Source organism: Chlorocebus sabaeus, chromosome 9 (assembly GCF_047675955.1).
Source record: "Chlorocebus sabaeus isolate Y175 chromosome 9, mChlSab1.0.hap1, whole genome shotgun sequence".
Taxonomy (NCBI): Eukaryota; Metazoa; Chordata; class Mammalia; order Primates; family Cercopithecidae; genus Chlorocebus; species Chlorocebus sabaeus.
The window spans coordinates 104548402-104569374 of NC_132912.1; the positions used below are offsets into that span (position 1 = coordinate 104548402).

The 20973-nt window shown below is 43.3% G+C and overlaps 1 protein-coding gene across 2 annotated transcripts in view; it reads right to left on the reverse strand.

The window, feature by feature from the left end:
- OGA (O-GlcNAcase) overlaps positions 1 to 17716 on the reverse strand; it is a 34968-nt gene extending 17252 nt beyond the window's left edge. For both annotated transcript variants that reach the window (XM_007963929.3, XM_007963927.3), the window contains exons 1-7: positions 17084 to 17716; positions 12461 to 12512; positions 11624 to 11721; positions 8639 to 8769; positions 6202 to 6373; positions 4541 to 4639; positions 2528 to 2812 (exon numbers count right to left, since the gene is read on the reverse strand). In XM_007963929.3, coding sequence (XP_007962120.2) covers positions 2528 to 2812; positions 4541 to 4639; positions 6202 to 6373; positions 8639 to 8769; positions 11624 to 11721; positions 12461 to 12512; positions 17084 to 17282 — 1036 coding nt within the window. In that variant the 5' untranslated portion in view covers positions 17283 to 17716. The remainder of the gene's footprint in view (positions 1 to 2527; positions 2813 to 4540; positions 4640 to 6201; positions 6374 to 8638; positions 8770 to 11623; positions 11722 to 12460; positions 12513 to 17083) is intronic.
- Positions 17717 to 20973: the final 3257 nt, after the last annotated feature.

Sequence of the window (20973 nt, forward strand, 5' to 3'; positions counted from 1 at the left end):
AGGCACCTGTAATCCCAGCTACTCGGGAGGCTGAAGCAAGAGAACTGCTTGAACCGAGGGGTCAGAGGTTGCAGTGAGCTGACATCGGGCCATTGCATTCCAGTTTGGACAACAAGAGCAAGATTCCGTCTCAAATATAAAAAAAAAAAAGAAGAGATAATCGACAGAGACCCACAAATTAGCACACATAAGGCAACAAAGCTCTGAGCTAGGATAGTGGTAGAGAAAATTAAGTCTGAATTCTTTGGTTTTGTACTTAAAAACTCAATTCTTAGCTTTCCTTAACATTTCCTGCATATGTCCCAGATTTGGACAGTGTCTGCCACCCTTAATATGTTCCACGCTCTGCTTTAAAAGATGTAAGAGTTAAGTGCCACGTACACTGACAGCACTGAAATTACATTCCCAATTTTTGTTTTTCATTGAGGAGAGGAGGATGACAATGACTGAACTAATATTCCTATTTTTTTTTTTCTAATGGGGAGAGTAGGATGACAATGACTGGGCCAAAAGGGAGATGTTAATTCAATAAAAAATTCAAAGCAGGAGTATGGAACTGAGAAATAGACCACAACTATTAATATTCCTACATACTATCATGACACTTCAGTAGCCCAAAATGGGCCAAAATTCAGGGAATTTCAAAAGTTCAGTGTACAGGCTGGACATGGTGGCTCACGCCTGTAATCCCAGAACTCTGGGAGGCAGAGGCAAGCAGGATCACCAGGTCAGGAGTTCGAGACCAGCCTGACCAACATGGTGAAACCCCGTCTCCATGAAAACTATAAAAATCAGCCGGGTGGGGTGGCGTGCACCAGTAATCCCAGCTACTCAGGAGCCTGAAGCAGGAAAATCACGTGAACCAGGGAGGCGGAGGTTGCAATAAGCCAAGATTGCGCCACTGCACTTCAGCCTGGGCAACAGAGCAAGACTCTGTCTCAAAGAAAAAAAAAATTTTCAGTGTTCAGTGTTTTTCACCTCCAGCCCACAAACCTTTAATACCCAGCAAACTCTCCTCATACTTTGATCCAGCTTAAAAGTCTGTGAAATCTCTTAGCAAAAATAATCACTCTCCCCCGTGTTCACACAGCATTTTATAAATTAAACTATTACAACACTTATCACACTATCATACTATTGTCTATAAGCCTTACCCAACACTAGACTGTTTCTCAAAAGTAGGAATGGCCAGGAGCAGTGGCTCACGCCTGTAATCCCAGCCCTTTGGGAGACTGAGGCGGGTGGATCACCCAAGGTCGGCAGTTCAAGACCAGCCAGACCAACATGGAGAAACCCTGTCTCTACTAAAAATACAAGATCAGCCAGGCATGGTGGCGCATGCCTGTAATCCCAGCTACTCGGGAGGCTGAGGCAGGAGAATCGCTTGAACCTGGGAGGCGGAGGTTGCAGTGAGCCAAGATCATACCACTGCACTAGCCTGGCAACAAGAGCAAGACTCCATCTCAAAAAGAAAAAAAAAGTAGGAACTACTTTATTCTTTGCCACCTCAGTGCCCATGATCACACATCTGCCACATGATAGATTATTTAAATGTAAATAAACAATTATCAAACACCTTACTTAGAACTCTATTAGAGATTTTTCATTAATTAAAAATTAGTAAGCCAATGTCTAAAACAAGACTATATTCCATTCAGCCAGGCAGGGTGGCTCATGCCTGTAATCCCAGCACTCTGGGAGGCCTAGGCGGACGGATCACCTGAGATCAGGAGTTTGAGACCAGTCTGGCCAATATGATGAAACCCTGTCCCTACTTTAAAAAAAAAAAAAATAAATAAGCCGGGCATGCCTGTAATCCCAGCTACTTGGGAGGCTGAGGCTGGAGAATCGCTTGAACCTGGGAAGCAGAGTTTGCAGTGAGCTGAGATTGTGCCACTGCACTCCACTCTAGCCTGGGCGATGGAGCAAAACTCTGTCTCATAAAAAAAGAGTATGTTCCATAAATGGTAAATGTAAGCTGAATCTAAATGGTCTAAGTGACTCAGATTCAGAGTATCCAGTCATCTAAAATATGCTTTTCAATAAAATTGCCTGAAAATACATTTTATCGGAATGATTCTAGAGATAATGGAAACACTTAAAGACTGTCTCCTCTAGTACTCAGACTTCAAAGACTGAATCCTATTTTATTTTTATTTATTTGATTGGGTCCTTCAACTGTTGTCCAGGCTGGAGCGCAGTTCCTGGGCTTATTGGTGAGCCACCACGCTGCTTCTGAATCATACTAAAAAAAAAAAACAAAAACAACTGAGGCCAAGAGGTTAAGTGACTTGTCCAAAGACACTCAACCTTTCTTCTTATCATATACATCTTCATCAACAGAATGAAACAACATACCGTAATAAAACCACTTAGTTTTGTTTCCTTCTTGGTAAAACAAAATAATTTTTTAAAAAAATAAATAAAACTGCTTCAGTTGTGATGACAAAGGAAAGTATACTTTCCACTGGCTCTAGTTAACCCCAGCTCTCCTCCCAAGGTGAAGGATCAAGTACAGGCTACTTACTCATCACTACATCTTTTCTCACTCCGTTCATGTTTGATTTGTACCAGGTGGCAAGGGTGTGGATAGCAACATAGTTGGCTTCAAATTCACAATTTGGATTAGTCAGGACTCCTTTTAACCGTGGGATGAGTTCTGTGGATCTTCCTTTGTACGGGCCCAGAAACAGTCTCTTCTGATCATAATCATTAGCATGAATGTTATCCCAGATTACTGGCGCTCTCTTAATAATCTTAGACACTTCTTCAATGGACTCTACAGGAATTTCTTTAGAAACAACTTTGGGACCTAGAAATAACGACAACCATTTGTTAAAAGAATTGTGGTTCTTGGCCAGACGCATGGGCTCATACCTGTAATCCCAGCACTTTGGGAGGCCAAGGTGGGCAGATCATTTGAGCCCGGGAGTTCGGACCAGCCTGGGCAACACAGCGAGACCCTATTTTTTTATTTTAAATTTAAAAATATTTTTTTCAAAAAAAAAATCATGGTTCTTTAAAATATAATGGACATATAACTTTTTATTTTTTCCTTACGTGTACATTTTTTTTTTTTTTTTGGAGACAGAGTCTCACTCTGTTGCCCAGGCTAGAGTGCAATGGCGCGATCTCGGCTCACTGCAAGCTCCACCTCCTGGGTTCATGCCATTCTCCCGCCTCATCCTCCTGAGTAGCTGGGATTACAGGCGCCCGCCACCACGCCCAGCAATTTTTTTGCAATTTTTAGTAGAGTCAGGGTTTCACCGTGTTAGCCAGGATAGTCTCGATCTCCTGACCTCGTGATCTGCCGGCCTCAGCCTCCCAAAGTGCTAGGATTACAGGCATGAGCCACCGCGCTCAGACCCTTCCATGTACATTTTATAACAACTTTTCTTTTTCTGAGACAGGGTCTCCTCTGTTACCCAGACTGAAGGGCAATGGAGTAATCATAGCTCAATGTAGCCTTGAACTCCTGGGCTCAAGCAATCCTCTCACCTGAGCCTCCCAAATAGCTGGGACTACAGGTGTGCCCCACCATGTCACAGTAATTAAAAAATTTTTTGTACAGATAAGGACTTCCTATGTTGCCCAGGCTAATCTCAAACTCCTGGCCTCAAGCGATCCTCCTACCTCAATTCAAGCCTCCCACAGCACTGGGATTACAGGCATAAACCACTGCACCCAACAATTTTTCTTTTGAAAACAAAGTAACACGTGTTTTACTGGGCTTTATTTTTTCATTTTATAAAACAGAAGAGTTTCCTAAACGCTGCTTAGGGCTGGGATCAATACCCTTTAGCCCAGTTCCCTATAAATCTTTATTATTTATTAACTGAATTTTTTTTTTGAGACAGGGTCTCACTCTGTTGCTCAGTCATGTTCACAGCTCACTGCAAACTCTACCTCCCGGGCTCAAGTGATCCTTCCACCTTAGCCCCCTAAGTAGCTGGGACTACAGGCATGTACCACCCCACCTGGCTAAGTTTTTTATTTTTTGCACAGTCTCCCTATGTTGTCTAAGCTGGTCTTTAACTCCTGGGAGCTTCCACCTCAGGCTCCCCAACCATGATAAATGTTTTTTTATATTAAGAGAATAAGTAAACTTTGTAAAAGAAAGTGTATTTTGACAAGTTCTCTGGGCCAGGTGCAATGGGTCACACCTGTAATCCCAGTACTTTGGGAGGCCGAGGTGGGCAGATCACCTGAGGTCAGGAGTTTGAGACCAGCCTGGCTAACATGGAGAAACCCCATCTCTACTAGAAATACAAAAATTAGCCGGGCGTCGTGGCACATGCCTGTAATCCCAGCTACTCAGGAGGCTGAGGCAAGAGAATCGCTTGAACCCGGGAGGCAGAGGTTTCGGTGAGCTGAGATTGTGCCACTGTACTGCAGCCTGGGCAACAAGAGCAAAACTCCATCTCAAACAAAAAAACAAACAAACAACAACAAAAATAAAGGTATTCAATTAACAAGAACAAGCAATTTCTCTAAGTCCTAGTTAATTCAAGTTTGACTGTATGAATCTTAAAAGACTTACCTGTCCAAAGCACTTCAATTCCAGGTAGAAGCTTTTCACCCACAGTCCTTAAATATGGAGACTGAGACACATTTGGATAACAGAAAGTGCCACAATATTCTAAATGTAGGGAGAAAAGTAAAAAAGTCAGGAACAAAATGTTCATGGGTTGTTTGTCTTCTTTGAGATGGAGTCTCGCTCTGATGCCCAGGCTAAAGTGCAGTGATGAAATCTCGGCTCACTGCAACCTCCACCTCCCGGGCTCAAGCTATTCTCCTGCCTCAGCCTCCCGAGTAGCTGGGACTACAGGCACACGCCGCCACGCCTGGCTAGTTTTTTTTTTTATTTTAGTAAAGACGGGGTTTCACCATGTTGCCCAGGCTGGGTGCAAACTCCTGAGCTCAGGCAATCTGCCCGCCTCGGCCTCCCAAAAGGATCATGTGTTTTTGAATGTGGAAAAAAATGTCTGCCAATTCTAAATTCTTTTCATCCAAATGATAAAAGGCCTCCTACAAGGAATTAAATTCAAGTGGGCAGTTCATTTAAGAAATTCATAAAATCTGATATTTTTCCTCCAACAGTAGTACAGATCAATTCTTACGATACTACAGTTACTAGAAATACAAGTTTACTAAAGAAACAAGAACTGCAGCATTTTCTACAGAATTCTGAATTGCCTACTTTTCTCAGTTACAATTAAATGCAAACAGAATGAATTGATAATATCATAATAGAACTAATACAAGAATATGCCAATGGCAGCTGGGCACAGTGGCTCACACCTGCAACCCCAGCATTTTGGGAGGCTGAAGCGGGTGGATCATTTGAGCCCAGGAGTTCGAGACTAACCTGGGCAATATGGCGTCTCTACCAAAAATAAAAAAATTAGCCAGTTTCATAACCCGGTCTCTAAATAACTAACACAAATTTAAAAGTAAAATTAAAAAACATTTTTAAAAAAGGCATATACCAACGGCTATTAGTACTCAACTGCAACTTAAACTGTAACTCGCAGCTAATTAATTCCCAGTATAATCTTAAAACTTTTGGGTACTAATGTAGTACTCAACTAAAATAAGGTTCCCGGCTCATAATACACACAAAGAAAGTTAAGTAATTTAGTCTAAAATTCTTCCTGAACAGGGAAGTCTGGGGAAAAACCTCTTGTAAGTTGAATTTTGAGAAGCAACTAAGAGACTAAAATATTTTCAATGAAAGAAACCAGAGGGGCAAAAAGAAAAGAGGAAAAACTGTTATGCTTTCTATGCTGACTACTTGAAATAAGAGCCCAGATGGAAGTGGGAGGAGTGCAAAAAGGGACAGATATGCATGGGCAGAAAAAGGGGACAAGTAGGAGGAAATGAGAAGTGACTAAGGTAAAAGGCAAAGTAACTTGGTTTTTCTCCAGTTTTCATTTCAATACTATCCCTCTTTTAATATTGACAAAGTTCATATACTTCCAGTACTAAAAAATACATAAAAATATTTTGTCTAGTCAGTTGTCATTTATTAGTTCCTAAAATTTTTCCAATTTAGGATCTTGAAAAATGTCTTCTAAAAAAAGATTCCTACTTTTATACACCAAGGGAGGAGGGAAGTGGAGAGAGAATGGGGCCCATGGTCCTTTATAAGTTACATATTCTAAGAAGACTAGTTAAATATAAAGCCATTATATACAATACCTGTGGGACAGAAGAGGAAAGTTTCTGGCTCTCCTAGGTACTGATAGATTTCATTTGTGATGGAGACCTGGGCATGAGCAAAAGAACTGAATACCTCTTTGTCTGCTGCACACATATTATGGTCTATATCATCAAAAAGCAAAGCAAATGACCTGCACCCAAACTGAGAAACCTAGGAGGAGAAAAAAAGAATCAAGAGTAAAAAAATTAACAATTCCAAACATTAAAGTATAGAGTTAATAGTTATACTTAAAATCCAATATTTTCCTTACTAGAATGTTCAATGACAGGTTGTTTTTACATTTTTAATTAAAAAAATTCTAAGTCAAACAGAGTTTTGGGACCCATTTCTCATTTGGGTTTGAATGCACTACAGGTTAAGTATTCCTTATCTGAAATGCTTGGGACCAAAAATGTTTTGGATTTTGGGGTTTTTTTTATGGATTTTGGAATATCTATCTGTATTATATTCAGCATCCCTAATCTGAAAATCCAAAATCTGAAATGCTCCAATTATCATTTCCTTTGAATTTTACGGAGCTCAAAAAGTTTCATATTTTGGAGCATTTCAGATTTCTGAATTAGGGATACTCAACTTATATGACAATATGATCCAACAAAGTTTCTACAAAGTGGCCTAGCCTCTTGGCTAACTCATGGGCTGCTGATTGTAGAAGACCCGACAAAGTCAGAAAAATACAGAAATATGAATAACCTTAAGACATGAAAAAGCCAGGCTGTGTCCTAGTCCCAAAAGGTACACTGATCCCTTTGCAGATAAACCTAACCAGGTATGAATCAGAAAGAACCGCAGAATTTTATGAAATAGGAAAACAGCTTCATTAATGAAAATTTCAACTGCCTTAAATTTTTTACCAGACATTTTAATGCCACCCATATAAATCTTTGCCTAAAGAAATAAGACATGTATATAGAAAAATCAGCAAACTTAAAAAACGGGAAAATGGGGCCAGGAGCGGTGGCTCACGCTTGTAATCCCAGCACTTCAGGAGGCCGAGGCTGGCAAATCATGAGGCCAGGAGTTCGAGACCAGCCTGGCCAACATGGCGAAACCCTGTCTCTACTAAAAATACGAAAACATTAGCCAGGTGTGGTAGCGCACGCCTGTAATTCCAGTTACTCAGGAGGCTGAGGCCAGAGAATTGCTTGAACCCAGGAGGCAGAGATTGCCATGAGGTGAGATCACGCCACTGCACTCCAGCCTAGGTGACAGAGCAAGACTCGGTTTCAAAAAAAAGGAAAATGGAAGCCCCCTACATTTGACCAAAGGAAGTGTGCAGCATTTACATTAAGCAAACTTCACACTCAGTTAGGTTCACCTAGTCTGTTTTTCTTCTCACCTTGGGAAATTAGCCATTTCCAGACATCTCTTTGTCCATTAATTGAAGAAACTAATGTCTAATAGGTGAAACCCTGTTTCTATAATCTCAGTTGTAAATTCAAGCCAAGCAGCCTAGGGTATATATAATTTCTCAAAATTTGGTTCTTGACCACCAATCACCTAGATTCCCGGTCCCCACCTTATCAATTTGGGAAATAAAGTCCAGTAGTCAGCATTCTTTTAAGCTTCACTTCTAATCATTCTTTTAAGGCAGTTCTTATGCAAACTGAAATTTGAGAAGAACCAGTACCTCTAGTAAAGCTCTTTTTACTTAATTTGGAAAATATTCCTCTATCAGAAGGATTCAAGGCTGGGTGTGGCGGAGTGTGACTGTAATCCCGGCACTTTGGGAGGCTGAGGTGGGTGGATCACCTAAAGTCAGGAGTTCGAGACCAGCCTGGCCAACGTGGCAAAACCCTGTCTCTACTAAAAATATAAAAATTAGCCAGGCATGGTAGTGTGCCTGTAATAGGTACTAAGGAGGCTGAGGCACGAGAATCGCTTGAACTCGGGAGGTGGAGGTTGCAGTGAGCCGAAATTGGTCCACTGCACTCCAGGCAACAGGGTAAGACTCTATCTCCAAAAAAGAAAGCATTCAAAGTAAAAAAAATTCTTATAGAAATAAAGAAATACAAGGCCAGGCGTGGTGACTCACACCTGTAATCCCAGCACTTTGGGAAGATCATGAGGTCAGGAGTTCAAGACCAGCCTGGCCGCCATGGTGAAGGCCTCGTCTCTACTAAAAATACAAAAATTAACCGGGCATGATGGCACACACCTATAGTCCTAGCTACTAGGGAAGCTGAGGCAGAAGAATCACTTGAACCCAGGAGGCAGAGGAGGTTGCAGTGAGCCAAGATCGTGCCACTGCACTCCAGCCTGGGCAACAGAGCGAGACTCTGCCTCAAAAAACAAAACAAACAAAAAAAGAAAGAAATATGAATTTGATTTCCTTTTTACATCATAAAAGCAACTGAGTAAACTTTTAATTTCAAGTACAGAGTCACGAAAAATGAAAAAAAAGTAAGGAGTTACCTGGTCCAATTTACGTTTCAATGTGGATACTTCCTTGGGGTTAGAAAAAGTGATATCCAATCCAGGTGAGATCGCATAGATGAACTCTATCTCATATTCTCGTGCAGCAGAGATGAGAGTCATAAGTTGTTCTAAAGAACAGAGTCCATGTTTTTAGAAAGCAGAACAGAAAACTAAAAGAACCTTCACTGAAGAGGTTATTTCTAACTTACAAAAAAAGGAAAAGATCCTTACATTTTACAAGTTGTCATGTCCAACTTAACAACAGGCCATACAAAATGGTACAAGCCTGAAGTGATTTAATGACACAGTAAGGAAAAAAGAATAGTTTTCACACCTTTGAAATCTGAACCAACAGAAAATAAGAGGCCCTTCTTTTTCACTTCCAAATAGTTTCTTATCCTTTTGGGGAAACAGGCTAAAATCAATAAACATTATCCTCCCTTTCATTGCCATTTCTCAAGAACACTGAATTAACTGTCAATTCTCTTACTGAACTTAAGCCATTTCTATTTCCTGAAGCATTTGAAAGGCATAAAATGCAGCTGCTGCTTTTTTATTTTGAGAGTCTTGCTCTGTTGCCCAAGGCTGGAGTACAGTGGTACGATCCTGACTCACTGCAACCTCTGCCTCCTGAGTAGCTGGGATTACAGGCATAACCAGCTAATTTTTGTATTTTTAGTAGAGATGGGGTTTTGCCATATCACCCAGGCTGGTCTCGAACTCCTGGCCTCAAGTGATCCACCTGCCTCAGCCTCTCATAGTGTTAGGATTGCAGGCATAAGCCATGGTACTGGATCTTGCTTTTTTTTTCGTTTTGCCGCCTCTGAACAACTGGAATTCCTAACTAAATAAACCTACACATAACTACTTTATAATATGAAAAAAAAAAATGCTTTCTTAAGAATCAGGGTAGGCCAGGCCCAATGGCTCATGCCTGTAACCCCAGGACTTTGGGAGGCCAGGCAGGAGGATTACCTGAGGTGAGGAGTTCGAGACCAGTCTGGCCAACATTGTGAAACCCCATCTCTACTAAAAATACAAAAATTAGCCAGGCGTGGTGGCGCATACTTGTAATCCCAGCTGCTAGGGAGGCTGAGGCAGGAGAATTGCTTGAACCCTGAAGGCAGAGGTTGCAGTGAACCAAGATTGCACCACTGCACTCCAGCCTGGACGACAGAACAAGACTTCATCTCAAAAAAACAAAACAAAACAAACAAACAAAATAACAGAATCATGCCTGTAATCCCAGCACTTAAGAGAGGCCACGGCAAGTTGATTGCTTGAGTTCAGAAGTTTGAGACCAGCACAGGTAACATGGCAAACCCCTCTCTCTACAAAATATACAAAAATTAGCTGAGCATGGTGATCTGCACCTGGAGTCCCAGCTACTTTGGGGGCTGAGGCGGGAGGATTGCTTGAGCCCGGGAGATCAAAATTGCAGTAAGGCACTGAACTCCAGCCTGGGTAACAAAGTGACAAAGGCTGTTTCCAAAAAAAGAAAAAGAAAAAGAACCAGAGGTAAGTCATGGCCTTCACAATCTTGATCTGTTTCTATCCATGGGAAAAATGTTAATTATAGATTTTAAGCTTTTAAAATTATCAACTGACAATTTCCCTAAATCAACTTAAATACTACTACTATATACCACAGGACATATTTTTGAATAATTTTCAGCAGTATCTCAAGATAGTTATTTTTACTCTATTTTAATTATTGATCACATTAAGTTTCATTATCAGCACCACCAGAAAGTAATTAAGTTGAAGGCACACTTAAATAAAGTAGTAAACCACAACACTAGATGCAGATGGGATAAGTTGTAATTGCTTCTTCGTAATTCAAGAAAACTTTCAGCCTTCTTCTGTGCCTTGGCTGGGCTCTGTAACCGAGTATCTTGTTAGCTATGTTAGCTATACGTGTATACTATTTAATTTCAAGTACAAAAATGTTTCACCATTCACAAGTTCCCAAAGAAAAGCACCTCTCTAATTTACTCAGGTGGTTCAATGCTATACTACTAACTTTTCAGCAATTTTATGTAATCAACTCAACATAAGTATACCCATAGCAGGCCAGGTGGGCAAGTGGGCTCAAGCCTGTAATCCCAGCACTTTGGGAGGCTGAGGCAGGCCGATCGCTTGAGGTCAGGAGTTCAAGACCGCCCTGGCCAACATGACGAACCCCCATTTCTACTAAAAATACAAAAACTGGCTGGGCATGGCGGCAGGCGCCTGTAATCCCAGCTACTGGGGAAGCTGCGACACCAGAATCTCTTGAACTCGGGAGGCAGAGGTTGCAGTTAGCCGAGACCACACCACTGCACGCCAGCCTGGGGGACAGAGAAAGATTCTGTCTCAAAAAACAAAAACAAACAAAAACAAACAAAACCAAAGACAGCCTATTAATGGCTTCCCACTTTCCTGGACTAGGGTAAGGATCAGTAATTGTTGACAAGGCCAAGCCATACTAGAGCCTGAAGCAAAAGGAACAATCACTAGTGCTGATCCTATCTTTACCTAAAATTTTAGCATTGTTTCCATCATGAATTTCTGCATTAATTTTGTTTTTTAAAAATACTGCATAAATTATTATTTATCTTGATTACTTTTTTGGGGGTCCCTTAAAATTTGCACCCAAGGTACGTGCCTCACTTGCCTTGCCCTGGGCCTAGCCCAGCTCCAGCACTTCTTTGCCCAGTGGCCCACTGTTTATTCCACTGGCAGAAGTAAGCAGCACAATCTATGACCACAGAATAGGTGGAGTCAGCCTAGCACGCCCATGACATCACACGTATGGTCATGACCTTGCTAGTGCAGAGCACTCTTTCAATCTCAGCTAACTGAATAGTTACCAGATAGAAGAAAAGGAAACTACCTACAAAATAAAAATAAAATGTCATAAAATTCTTGTACAACTACATTTAAAATATAACTGTTTTCTTCACAGATTCTGAATTTATGGATTAAAAAGAAAAAGATTACCAGCTTCCTCCACTGAATACATCTCTCGCCAAAACATCCTATGTTTGTAGTCATCTTTTGGGGCATACAAATATGTATTTAATTCCCATTTCTGGAGCCTTAAGGAGAAAGAAAATTACATATGTATAAACAGGCAACATTTATAGGCTGTCAATCTCAATTTCCCTCTTCTTGGAGCATATCCATCTCATACAAAGCTAATATTCTCTGACAGTAGCTTTTAACCTTTTTGTAATCAGTGGCATTTTAAAAATGAAGTATTACAGGCCAGGTGCAGTGGCTCACACCTGTAATCCCAGCACTTTGGGAGGCCGAGGCAGGTGGATTACGAGGTCAGGAGATCGAGACCATCCTGGCTAACACGGTGAAACCCCGTCTCTACTAAAAATACAAAAAAGTAGCCGGACGTGGTGGCGGGCACCTGTAGTCCGAGTTACTCGGGAGGCTGAGGCAGGAGAATGGCGTGAACCCAGGAGCGGAGCTTGCAGTGAACCGAGATAGTGCCACTGCACTCCAGGCTGGGCGAAAGAGTGAGACTCCGTCTCAAAAAAAAAGAAAAAGGAAAAAAAAGTAAGTATTACAATGTATGCCAACATATAAACAGTCTTAAAAAACACAACAGCTCTGGGTAAGGTGAAGCCCAAAACCTATTCCGCTCCCCAGGAAAAGTCTGAAAACCAAAGGCCTAGGTGAAGAAATAAGGGACCAAGGTAAAATAACTTCTGTAATTGAGAAACTATCAAAATGCACCTGGGCTATTCACTGTTAGTATTTCTTCAAACAAAAGAAAATGTTGGGAGTTTAAGGTTCTCTCTCCTTCATATAATAAAGATTTACCTTCTAAAGAGTTCTTTTCTCTGTTCCATAATCCAAGGTCTTCCGTAAAATCCTAGATTGAAAGAAAGACTGAAATTATATTCAGTTTTAAAATGTGGTAAGCTTTATTGAGAAAAGTTAAAAACATACAAGCCTATTTTGTAAAAAACATAAAATACACCAAATCAGAATGATATTTAATAAAATACTAAGGTTCCTTTATCTTTCGGTGGTGACACTACAAGGTGACTTTTATTCCATTTTTGCTTAGGTACATTTTCTTTTTTTTTCTACCATGACATTAGTTACTTAGGTGATAGTTATTTTAAAACAACAAACATCTATCATTTTTTTTCACTATTGATAAAGTCCAAATATATGTAAATCCAATTTTGTAAGAGATCTCAATCTTACAATGGTGAAGGGCAGCAATGTAACACAAGCTGCCAACAGTAACAATTACTTCCTAGAAGGATTAAAACTGCTTTAGAAAGGGTGAGGGGAGGCCAGGTGAGGTGGCCCATGCCTGTAATCCCAGAACTTCGGGAGGCTGAGGCGGGTAGATCACTTGAGGTCAGGAGTTCCAGACTCACCCTGGCCAACACGGCGAAACCCTGTCTCTACTAAAAACACAAAAATTAGCCAGGTATGGTGGCAAATACCTGTAATCCCAGCTATTTGGGAGGCTGAGAAACAACAATCACCTGAACCTGGAAGGCAGAGGTTGCAGTGCGCCGAAATGGCGCCACTGCACTCCAGCCTGGGTGACTGAGTAAGACTCCATCTCAAACAACAACAACAAAAAAAAAAAAAGAAAAAAAAAAGGGTGAGGGGAGATCAACATGTCAAGCAGTTAAAAAAATGAGAGAGCCGGGCCTGGTGGCTCAGGCCTGTAATCCCAGCACTTTGGGAGGCCGAGACGGATGGATCACGAGGTCAGGAGATCGAGAACATCCTGGCTAACATGGTGAAACTCCGTCTCTACTAAAAAATACAAAAAACAAGCCGGGCGAGGTGGCGGGTGTCTGTAGTCCCAGCTACTCGGGAGGCTGAGGCAGGAGAATGGCGTGAACCTGGAAGGCGGAGCTTGCAGTGAGCCAAGATCCAGTTACTGCACTCCAGCCTGGGAGACAGTTACTGCACTCCAGCCTGGGAGACTCTGTCTCAAAAAAAAAAAAAAAAAAAAAATCAGAGACTTAATTTTATGATCGTGCTTCTTTTTTTTTTTAAAAAAAGTTCCTGGCCAGGACTGGAATTCCAACTACTTGGGAGGCTAGGGCAGGAGAATCACTTGAACCCAGGAGGCGGAGGTTGTGGTGAGCCAAGATCCGCGCCATTGCATTCCAGCCTGGGTGACAGAGCAAAACACTCTCTCAAAAAAAGTTCTCGATACAATGATATAATCAAAGGGATCAAAAAATGCCCAAAACCACATTCCCAAGAAATTCAACAGCCTAACTGGCCCAAACAACAAACTCTCACACAATCTTAATTACAGTGCAAAGGTCTGAATAAATAAAAATTCAAGAATGTTACTTCTGGTCCTAAATGGAAAGAATAAACACAGAAAACTCAAAAATGTGACTTGCCCCAGAGTATCCTATAAGAGGACAAAATATTAGTTATGCAAACTGCTGAAAACAAACTTGCAGACCGATGACCTAAATTGTTGAATAAGCATCAAACTGGTATCTAGAACTCCCTAGTGTGCTTATCACAGCTCAAACCACACACTTTACATCTTGTCTAACCTTTACTTTCCACCTGTCTCAGTCTAACCATCAGTAAGAGATAAGGACAGCCTCTCAAGAGTACCATGAAGAAGGTTAATAAAAGCATTCTGAACACAAAATGTTCTACATAAACCCACACAGTCTATATAAGAGACTAGTCTAGAACAGAAATTTCTGGAATGAATTTTAGCTCCAACCTCTATGCAGAATGACTCCTCTGCACCACAAAAAGGACAATGACAGATTAAATTCATTACATACCAATGTATAAAACTGTAGCACTTTCATCTGGACAATCTAATGTTACCCTTTCACAAGTGATATAAATTTTTTTTTTTTGAGGCGGAATCTCGCTGTCGCCCAGGCTGGAGTGCAGTGGCACGATCTCTGTTCAATACAACCTATGCCTCCAACTCCCGGGTTCAAGTGATTCTCCTGTCTCTGCCTCCCGAGTAGCTGGGATTAAAGGCGCCCGCAACCATGCCCAGCTAATTTTTTCTATTTTTAGTAGAGACTGGGTTTCGCCATGTTGGCCAGGCTAGTCTGGATCTCCTGACCTCGTGATCCGCCCGCCTCGGCCTCCCGAAGTGCTGGGATTACAGGAGTGAGCTACCGCACCCGGCCAATACAAAATATTCTTGATTAGGCAGATCTATACAAGTCTTTAGCATCCCTACGGCACTTAGCATTATCATTTTTTTTTAAGAAGTAGGCATTAAACATCCTTTCAGAGTTGTTCCAATATAAAAAAAGACTTTTCAAATGTCTAGCTTAAACGTTTTAATTTTTAGAAACCCTACCTTGGCTATTTTGAGAGTCAGGTTCATGGTTTCAGGTTGACTGGCACCACAAAGAGGAAGCAATGCTGTTAAAGTATGAGTCAAAAACCAAGAAAGTTTTGTGACGGAAAGAAAACAAGAAAGAAATCCTAGCAGTAACTATAGTATTTCTATGCTCATTCATTTTAGGGCTGGTGCCAATCAAGAGGTATCAAAAACTAAAAAAAAAAAAAAAAAAAAAAAACAGCCAGGCGAGGTAGAGGTAGTTCACGCCTGTAATCTTAGCACTTTGGGAGACCGAGGCGGGCGGACTGCCTGAGCTCCGGAGGTGGAGACTAGCCTGGGCAACACGGTGAAACCCCTGTTTCGACTAAAATACAAAAAATTAGCCGGGCCAGCTACTTGGGAGGCTGAAGGAGAAGAATTGCTTGAACCCGGAAGGCGGAGGTTGCAGTGAGCCAAGATTGTGCCGCTGCACTCCAGTCTGGGCGACAGAGCGAGACTCTGTCTCCCCCCCGCAAAAAAAACAAAAACAACAAAAAAACACACACAAAAAAAATCAGTGCTAGTTCAGGTGCTCAGTCACTAAGAAAATACACAAGGGCAAGGGAGGGAGGAGGAATAAACGACAGAATGGCAGACAACTCTGTTCTTTAAATAGGAAAAATCGCCTTTTAATACTATTCTAAACAAACCAATTTAAACCAAATGAGTTTTCTCCTTTTATTACTGAAGGTATAATGGGCTGGCAAGTTTCCTTAGACTCATTCCAGTCTAGTTCCGAAATTTCCCAGCACTCTCTCATCCCCACCCCAAGATCTTTGATAACAAAAACCAGATTCTTTCTCTAAAATCTCCCTGCACTCAAGCCAATAAATACATCGATATAAGTCACACAATGCAATCATTTTTGATGAACACTATATAGTAGTCCATTTTGATGAACACTATATAGTAGAAAACTGCTATACAGCAGTTTTCGATTCTGTAGTCCCCCAAATTCTGCAAGACAGTTAACTTCGCTGAACTCTTTCACGCCTTACTGTAGCAGCAAAGTAGCCTGTTATGGTCTGTACCATAACCACCACCCATTTTTCACAAAATACTCTAATTTATAAGGTGAAAAAAATAGAAAAGCTGATGTTCCCAACCTCGAGAGCAATCCTTTTTCCATACCTTTTTGGTTTTTTAAATATTTTTTTTTACCCTTATCCACGCCATTACATACAAGAGAGATATAAAACAAACATCTAGGAAACTCTGAGTCGGCCAAAATACTTCAGAAAATTCAAATATACGCTGTAATTGCGGAAAGAGCAATAATGTAACCGATTTGTGCCTCTATAGAGCTGCAAGGTGGACTATCTGTCCATTCTTATCCAGAAACTGTGAAAACAAGCATCTGGTAATTTTCTCTCACTACCAAAAAAGTCCATCATTCTTTTCGACTGTAAATGGGAAAAAAGGGGAGAATGGCATTTTTAACGCCATTTCTGCGGTCACTAAATTCAAACTATGCATCTCAGATACTTTGAGAATCGGTGATTAAAGCCAAAGCTTCATCCCTCGACAGCAAAGTACAGTAGCTGGGAAAGAGGATAATTTCCTAAGTTGCAAATGAATCTTTGCGGGGGTAGGGAGAAGCAACAAAAATATTCTAAGCAAAGTGGAACTTGAAATACTATAGGCCAACCGTGCTTCTCTTCACTCCAGAAGTACAAGCACGTCAATGTGGGTCGATTTTCCACAAAAGGTGGTAACAGAGGAACTATACACATTTTTTCAATGGAACGCAGACAACCCTAGGGAATAAGATCCCAAGGTACAAAGTAGAACTCAGAGGCTAACAGAGCACCAGGCTCCTAACCACCGCCTCCTTAGGAGCTGACTTGGCTCCAAGCCCAAGACGGGTGGGGTCAGGCTTGTGAGTGGCCGGGGGGAATTCGACGCCGTCTAAGGACGTGCGAGGAGATTAGGCCCAACATCTCGTCTCTCCCCCTCGCTTTAGCAGGGCCACATTTCAGACCCAAAGGCTTTCCAGACTTCTACAGCCTCCAAAAGCCCCGCCACCACCCTTCTCCCGAGGACAGAACGTGTCAGTGCCAAGGCGGGGCGGGAAGGAGGGCGCTCACCTTCCACCACGCCACACAGGAACCGCCGAGCCCCTCCTGCAGCCCCGGCCACCGCCGCTCCCCCAGCCCCGGCGGGGTTGTCTTCTCCGGGTGCCGGAGCTGCCGGCGGCTCCAGCGATGCCCCCGCAGAGGCGGCAGGGTTGGAGCTGAGCTCGCTCTCCCGCTCCTCCAGCGTCGCTTGACTCTCCTTCTGCACCATCCTCCTGCCCCCGGCCGCCGCCACCTCTGCGGGTCCTCCTCGGCCTCCGTCCGTTGGGCCACAGGCCCGGAGCCCTGGAGAGGGCTTCAGCACCAAGTGTGCGCCCCTCCGGCTCCTTCCCCTCCCCCTCTGCCCTTCCCCCTCCCTCTCCGCAGGGACCCGAATGCCCGGATGAAAAGGGCGGCGGCACCGGCGCGAGCCCTTTGTCAGCCGCAGCCTCAGCTTTAAGCTGGGGCGCCAGAAGCCTAAGCGGAGAGCGAGGCTGTGACCTCTCGTTCGCTGGAAGAAGACGGCCAAGGCTCCCCTCCTCGTTCTCGGCCTCTGCTGCCCTCCAGTTAATCTTAGCTCTTCTGCTGTTTCCCCCCGAAGCCCCGAGCTCTCCTCTGCTGCTGCCTCCACCGCCCGCTTCCTGTTTATCCGCACTGCGCTTGCGCTGCAGACCGGCTCAGACCGGTCCCCTCCGCCCGGCTCCCCCGCCTTTTTTGGGGCTAGCCTATTAAGCTCCTCTAGGTAGGGGGAAATAGAACAGAGGAGACGCGAAAAGCATAAGGTAATAAAGGCAGTGGAATGTACCATTTCTGGTTGCCACCCTCCGGAACAAGCCTGACACCCTGGGACGGACCATTTCCCGGCCCGAAGGAGGGGAGTATGGGAGGAGGCTGCGGCCGGTTGGGGCAATAGGGAGAAGGGGGGAAGGTGAAAAGGAGAGGTGTTTACTCTCTCAGTGCGCAGGCGCGGAACCGCGGCTTCTCGTTCTTAAAGAGATAGGAAAGAACTGACCTACTTTCTATGGAGATTCTTGTAATATGTGGGCTCATTACATCTGCCTGACCCAGGCTTGGTTCGGTAAAGACACCATTCCAAGGAGCTCAGCTCAACCCTCTGCCTTGAATCATTTTCCCCTAATCCCATTTCAAATGAAATCATTCGTTCATTGCTTCATTCAGTAGACATCTATAGAGCTTGCCTGGTGCTGGGCTCTAGGAACACTATGAGCTCACAGTACGGTGGTGGAGACAAGCCACCACACACGCAGTTCCCACAAGGTGTCCCCAAGAACTTTGGAGCTCAGAACAGGTGATACTCCTCCTTTGGGGAGAGGCCGTGGGCATGGTTTCACTTTTCAGCTGGATTATAAAGGATGTGAAGTTAGCTTTACTGAGCAGGAGGGGAGGGAAGACAGTACTCCAGGAAAGTGGAACGAACAACAGAGTCCAAAGGTAGGGAGGCATGAAAAGCCTGCCTCGTTTGGGAATGGGGAGCGCGCGGTGTGTGCAGTGGGGCATGAGATCCCTTGGGCCTCAGCATGGGCATCGCTTCCTTGGGAAGCCTTCCCTGAGCCCTAGATGGGTTTGGGTCTCCTCGCTGTATGTTCTCAGAGCTCTCTTGTAGTCCTATCCTAATGCACTTTACGTTTATGTTGCTTGAGAAATCTGTCTCAGCCTGTGAGGTATAAACATGAAATGATGATTAAGACTTAGTAATGTCCATCTTACACTTCAGTCTGATATTTACCTCCTCTAGCCGTAGCCCAACTTGTAGTTTCAGGGACTTTCATGGTCCCTCTTCTTTTCAATCCTGGATTGTTGAGATGGGGGTTAGGAGCAAGCGTTTTTTGTTTGTTTTTTGAGACGGAGTTTCACTGTCACCCAGGATTACAGGCGTGAGCCACCGCGCCCGGCCAAGCATTTTCTTAAGGAACCTCCTGTGCTGAGAGTTAGGGGCCATAGCAGCTTCACTGGATATTGTGGTCCGTTGGGGTTGAGAACACAACTTTTTTTTTTGTAAGAGAAGAGGTCTCACTTTTGCCACCCAGGCTGGTGCAATCATAGCTTAAGTATTGAATTCCTGGGTTCTCAAGGGATCTTCCTGCCTCAGCCATCCCGAGTAGCTGGGACTATAGGTGAGTGCCCGACACCACACTCATTTAATTTGTTCATTTTTGGTAGAGACAGGGCTCTCAACATCTTGCCTGAGCTGGTCTCGAACTCCTGGGCTCAGGTGATCCTCCAGTCTCAGCCTCCCAAAGTGCTGGGATTACAGACATGTGCCACCTCACCTGGCCGAAAAGAAGCTTTATCTGAGGAATGTAAGTCTTCTTAAATTATCAGGCCCAGATGGCTGGGTGCAGTGTTGGTGTTTGCAACCAGCCTGGGCAATATTGCCAGACACAGTCTCTAGAAAAATATAAAAATACAGCGGGCGTGGTGGCTCACGCCTGTAATCCCAGCACTTTGGGAGGCTGAGGCAGATGGATCACCTGAGGTCGGGTGTTCAAGGCCAGCCTGACCAACATGAAGAAACTCCGTTTCTACTAAAAATACAAAATTAGCTGGGCATGGTGGCAGATGCCTGGCAGGAGAATCACTTGAACCAGGGTTGTTGTGAGCCGAGATAGTGCCATTGCACTCCAACCTGGGCAACGAAAGCTAAACTCCATCTCAAAAAGAAAAAAAAAAGCCAGGCATAGTGATGTGCACTTGTAGTGCTAGGATCTCACCATTGCACTCCAGCCTGAGCCACAGAACAAGACCCTGCCTCTTAAAAAAAAAATAAAAAAATTTAAAAATAAATAATTTTTTTTTTTTTTGAGACGGAGTCTTGCTCTGTTGCCCAGGCTGGAGTGCAGTGGCTGGATCTCAGCTCACTGCAAGCTCCGCCTCCCAAGTTTACACCATTCTCCTGCCTCAGCCTCTCGAGTAGCTGGGACTACACGTGCCTGCGACCTCGGCTGGCTCGTTTTTTGTATTTTTTTTTTAGTAGAGATGGGGTTTCACCACGTTAGCCAGGATGGTCTCTATCTCCTGACCTCGTGATCCATCCATCTTGGCCTCCCAAAGTGCTGGGATTACAGGCTTGAGACACTGCGCCCGCCCTATAAATAAATCTTTAAAAATTAAAAATAAATAGGCCCAGCAAGGCATTACCATGACAGAATCAGCCAGGCTCAGTGGTTCACGCCTGTAATTCCAGCACTTTGGGAGGCCAAGGCAGGCAGAAAGTCAGGAGAATAGCCTGGCCATCATGTTGAAACCTCATCTCTACTAAAACTACAAACAATAGCTGGACGTGGTGGTGCATGCCTGTAATCCCAACGATTTGGGAGGCTGAGGCAGGAAAATCACTTGAACCTGGGAGGCAGAGGTTGCAGTGAGTCAAGATTGTGCCACTGCCCTCCAGCCAGGGCAAGAGAGTGAGTCTTGGTCTCAAAAAAAAAAAAAAAAAAAAGAATAAAATGACAGGATCACATCCTACGCCTCCCTCCTTTGAGCTAGGTAATCATCTCTTGACACTGCTTGCTGTTGCCACACAAGTAGCTATAAATTAACCTAATAATGTTGTACTGGACACTCTAACACATACCCTATAGTTTAACAATATATAGTCAGTCAATAGCTTATGTTATTTTAATGTAAATTCTTGGTAAATAACTCAGGAACTGCCTCTTCTTTTCCTATAAAAATCCACTTGTAACTGCTACTAATCAGAGTGTCTATTTAGGGCAACTTGAATCTATGCTCCTGAGTTGCAATCCTCAAGCTTATAATAAACTCTCTACTTGTAGTCATTTTGCCTCAGCTTCTTCCTTATAGGTTGACAGGAGATTTGGGGGCTGTCATTCTGGCTGATGTCCTTAGTCTCATGACATTTTCCTCTTTGCCTTACATCTCATCCCATGGCGACCGCCAGC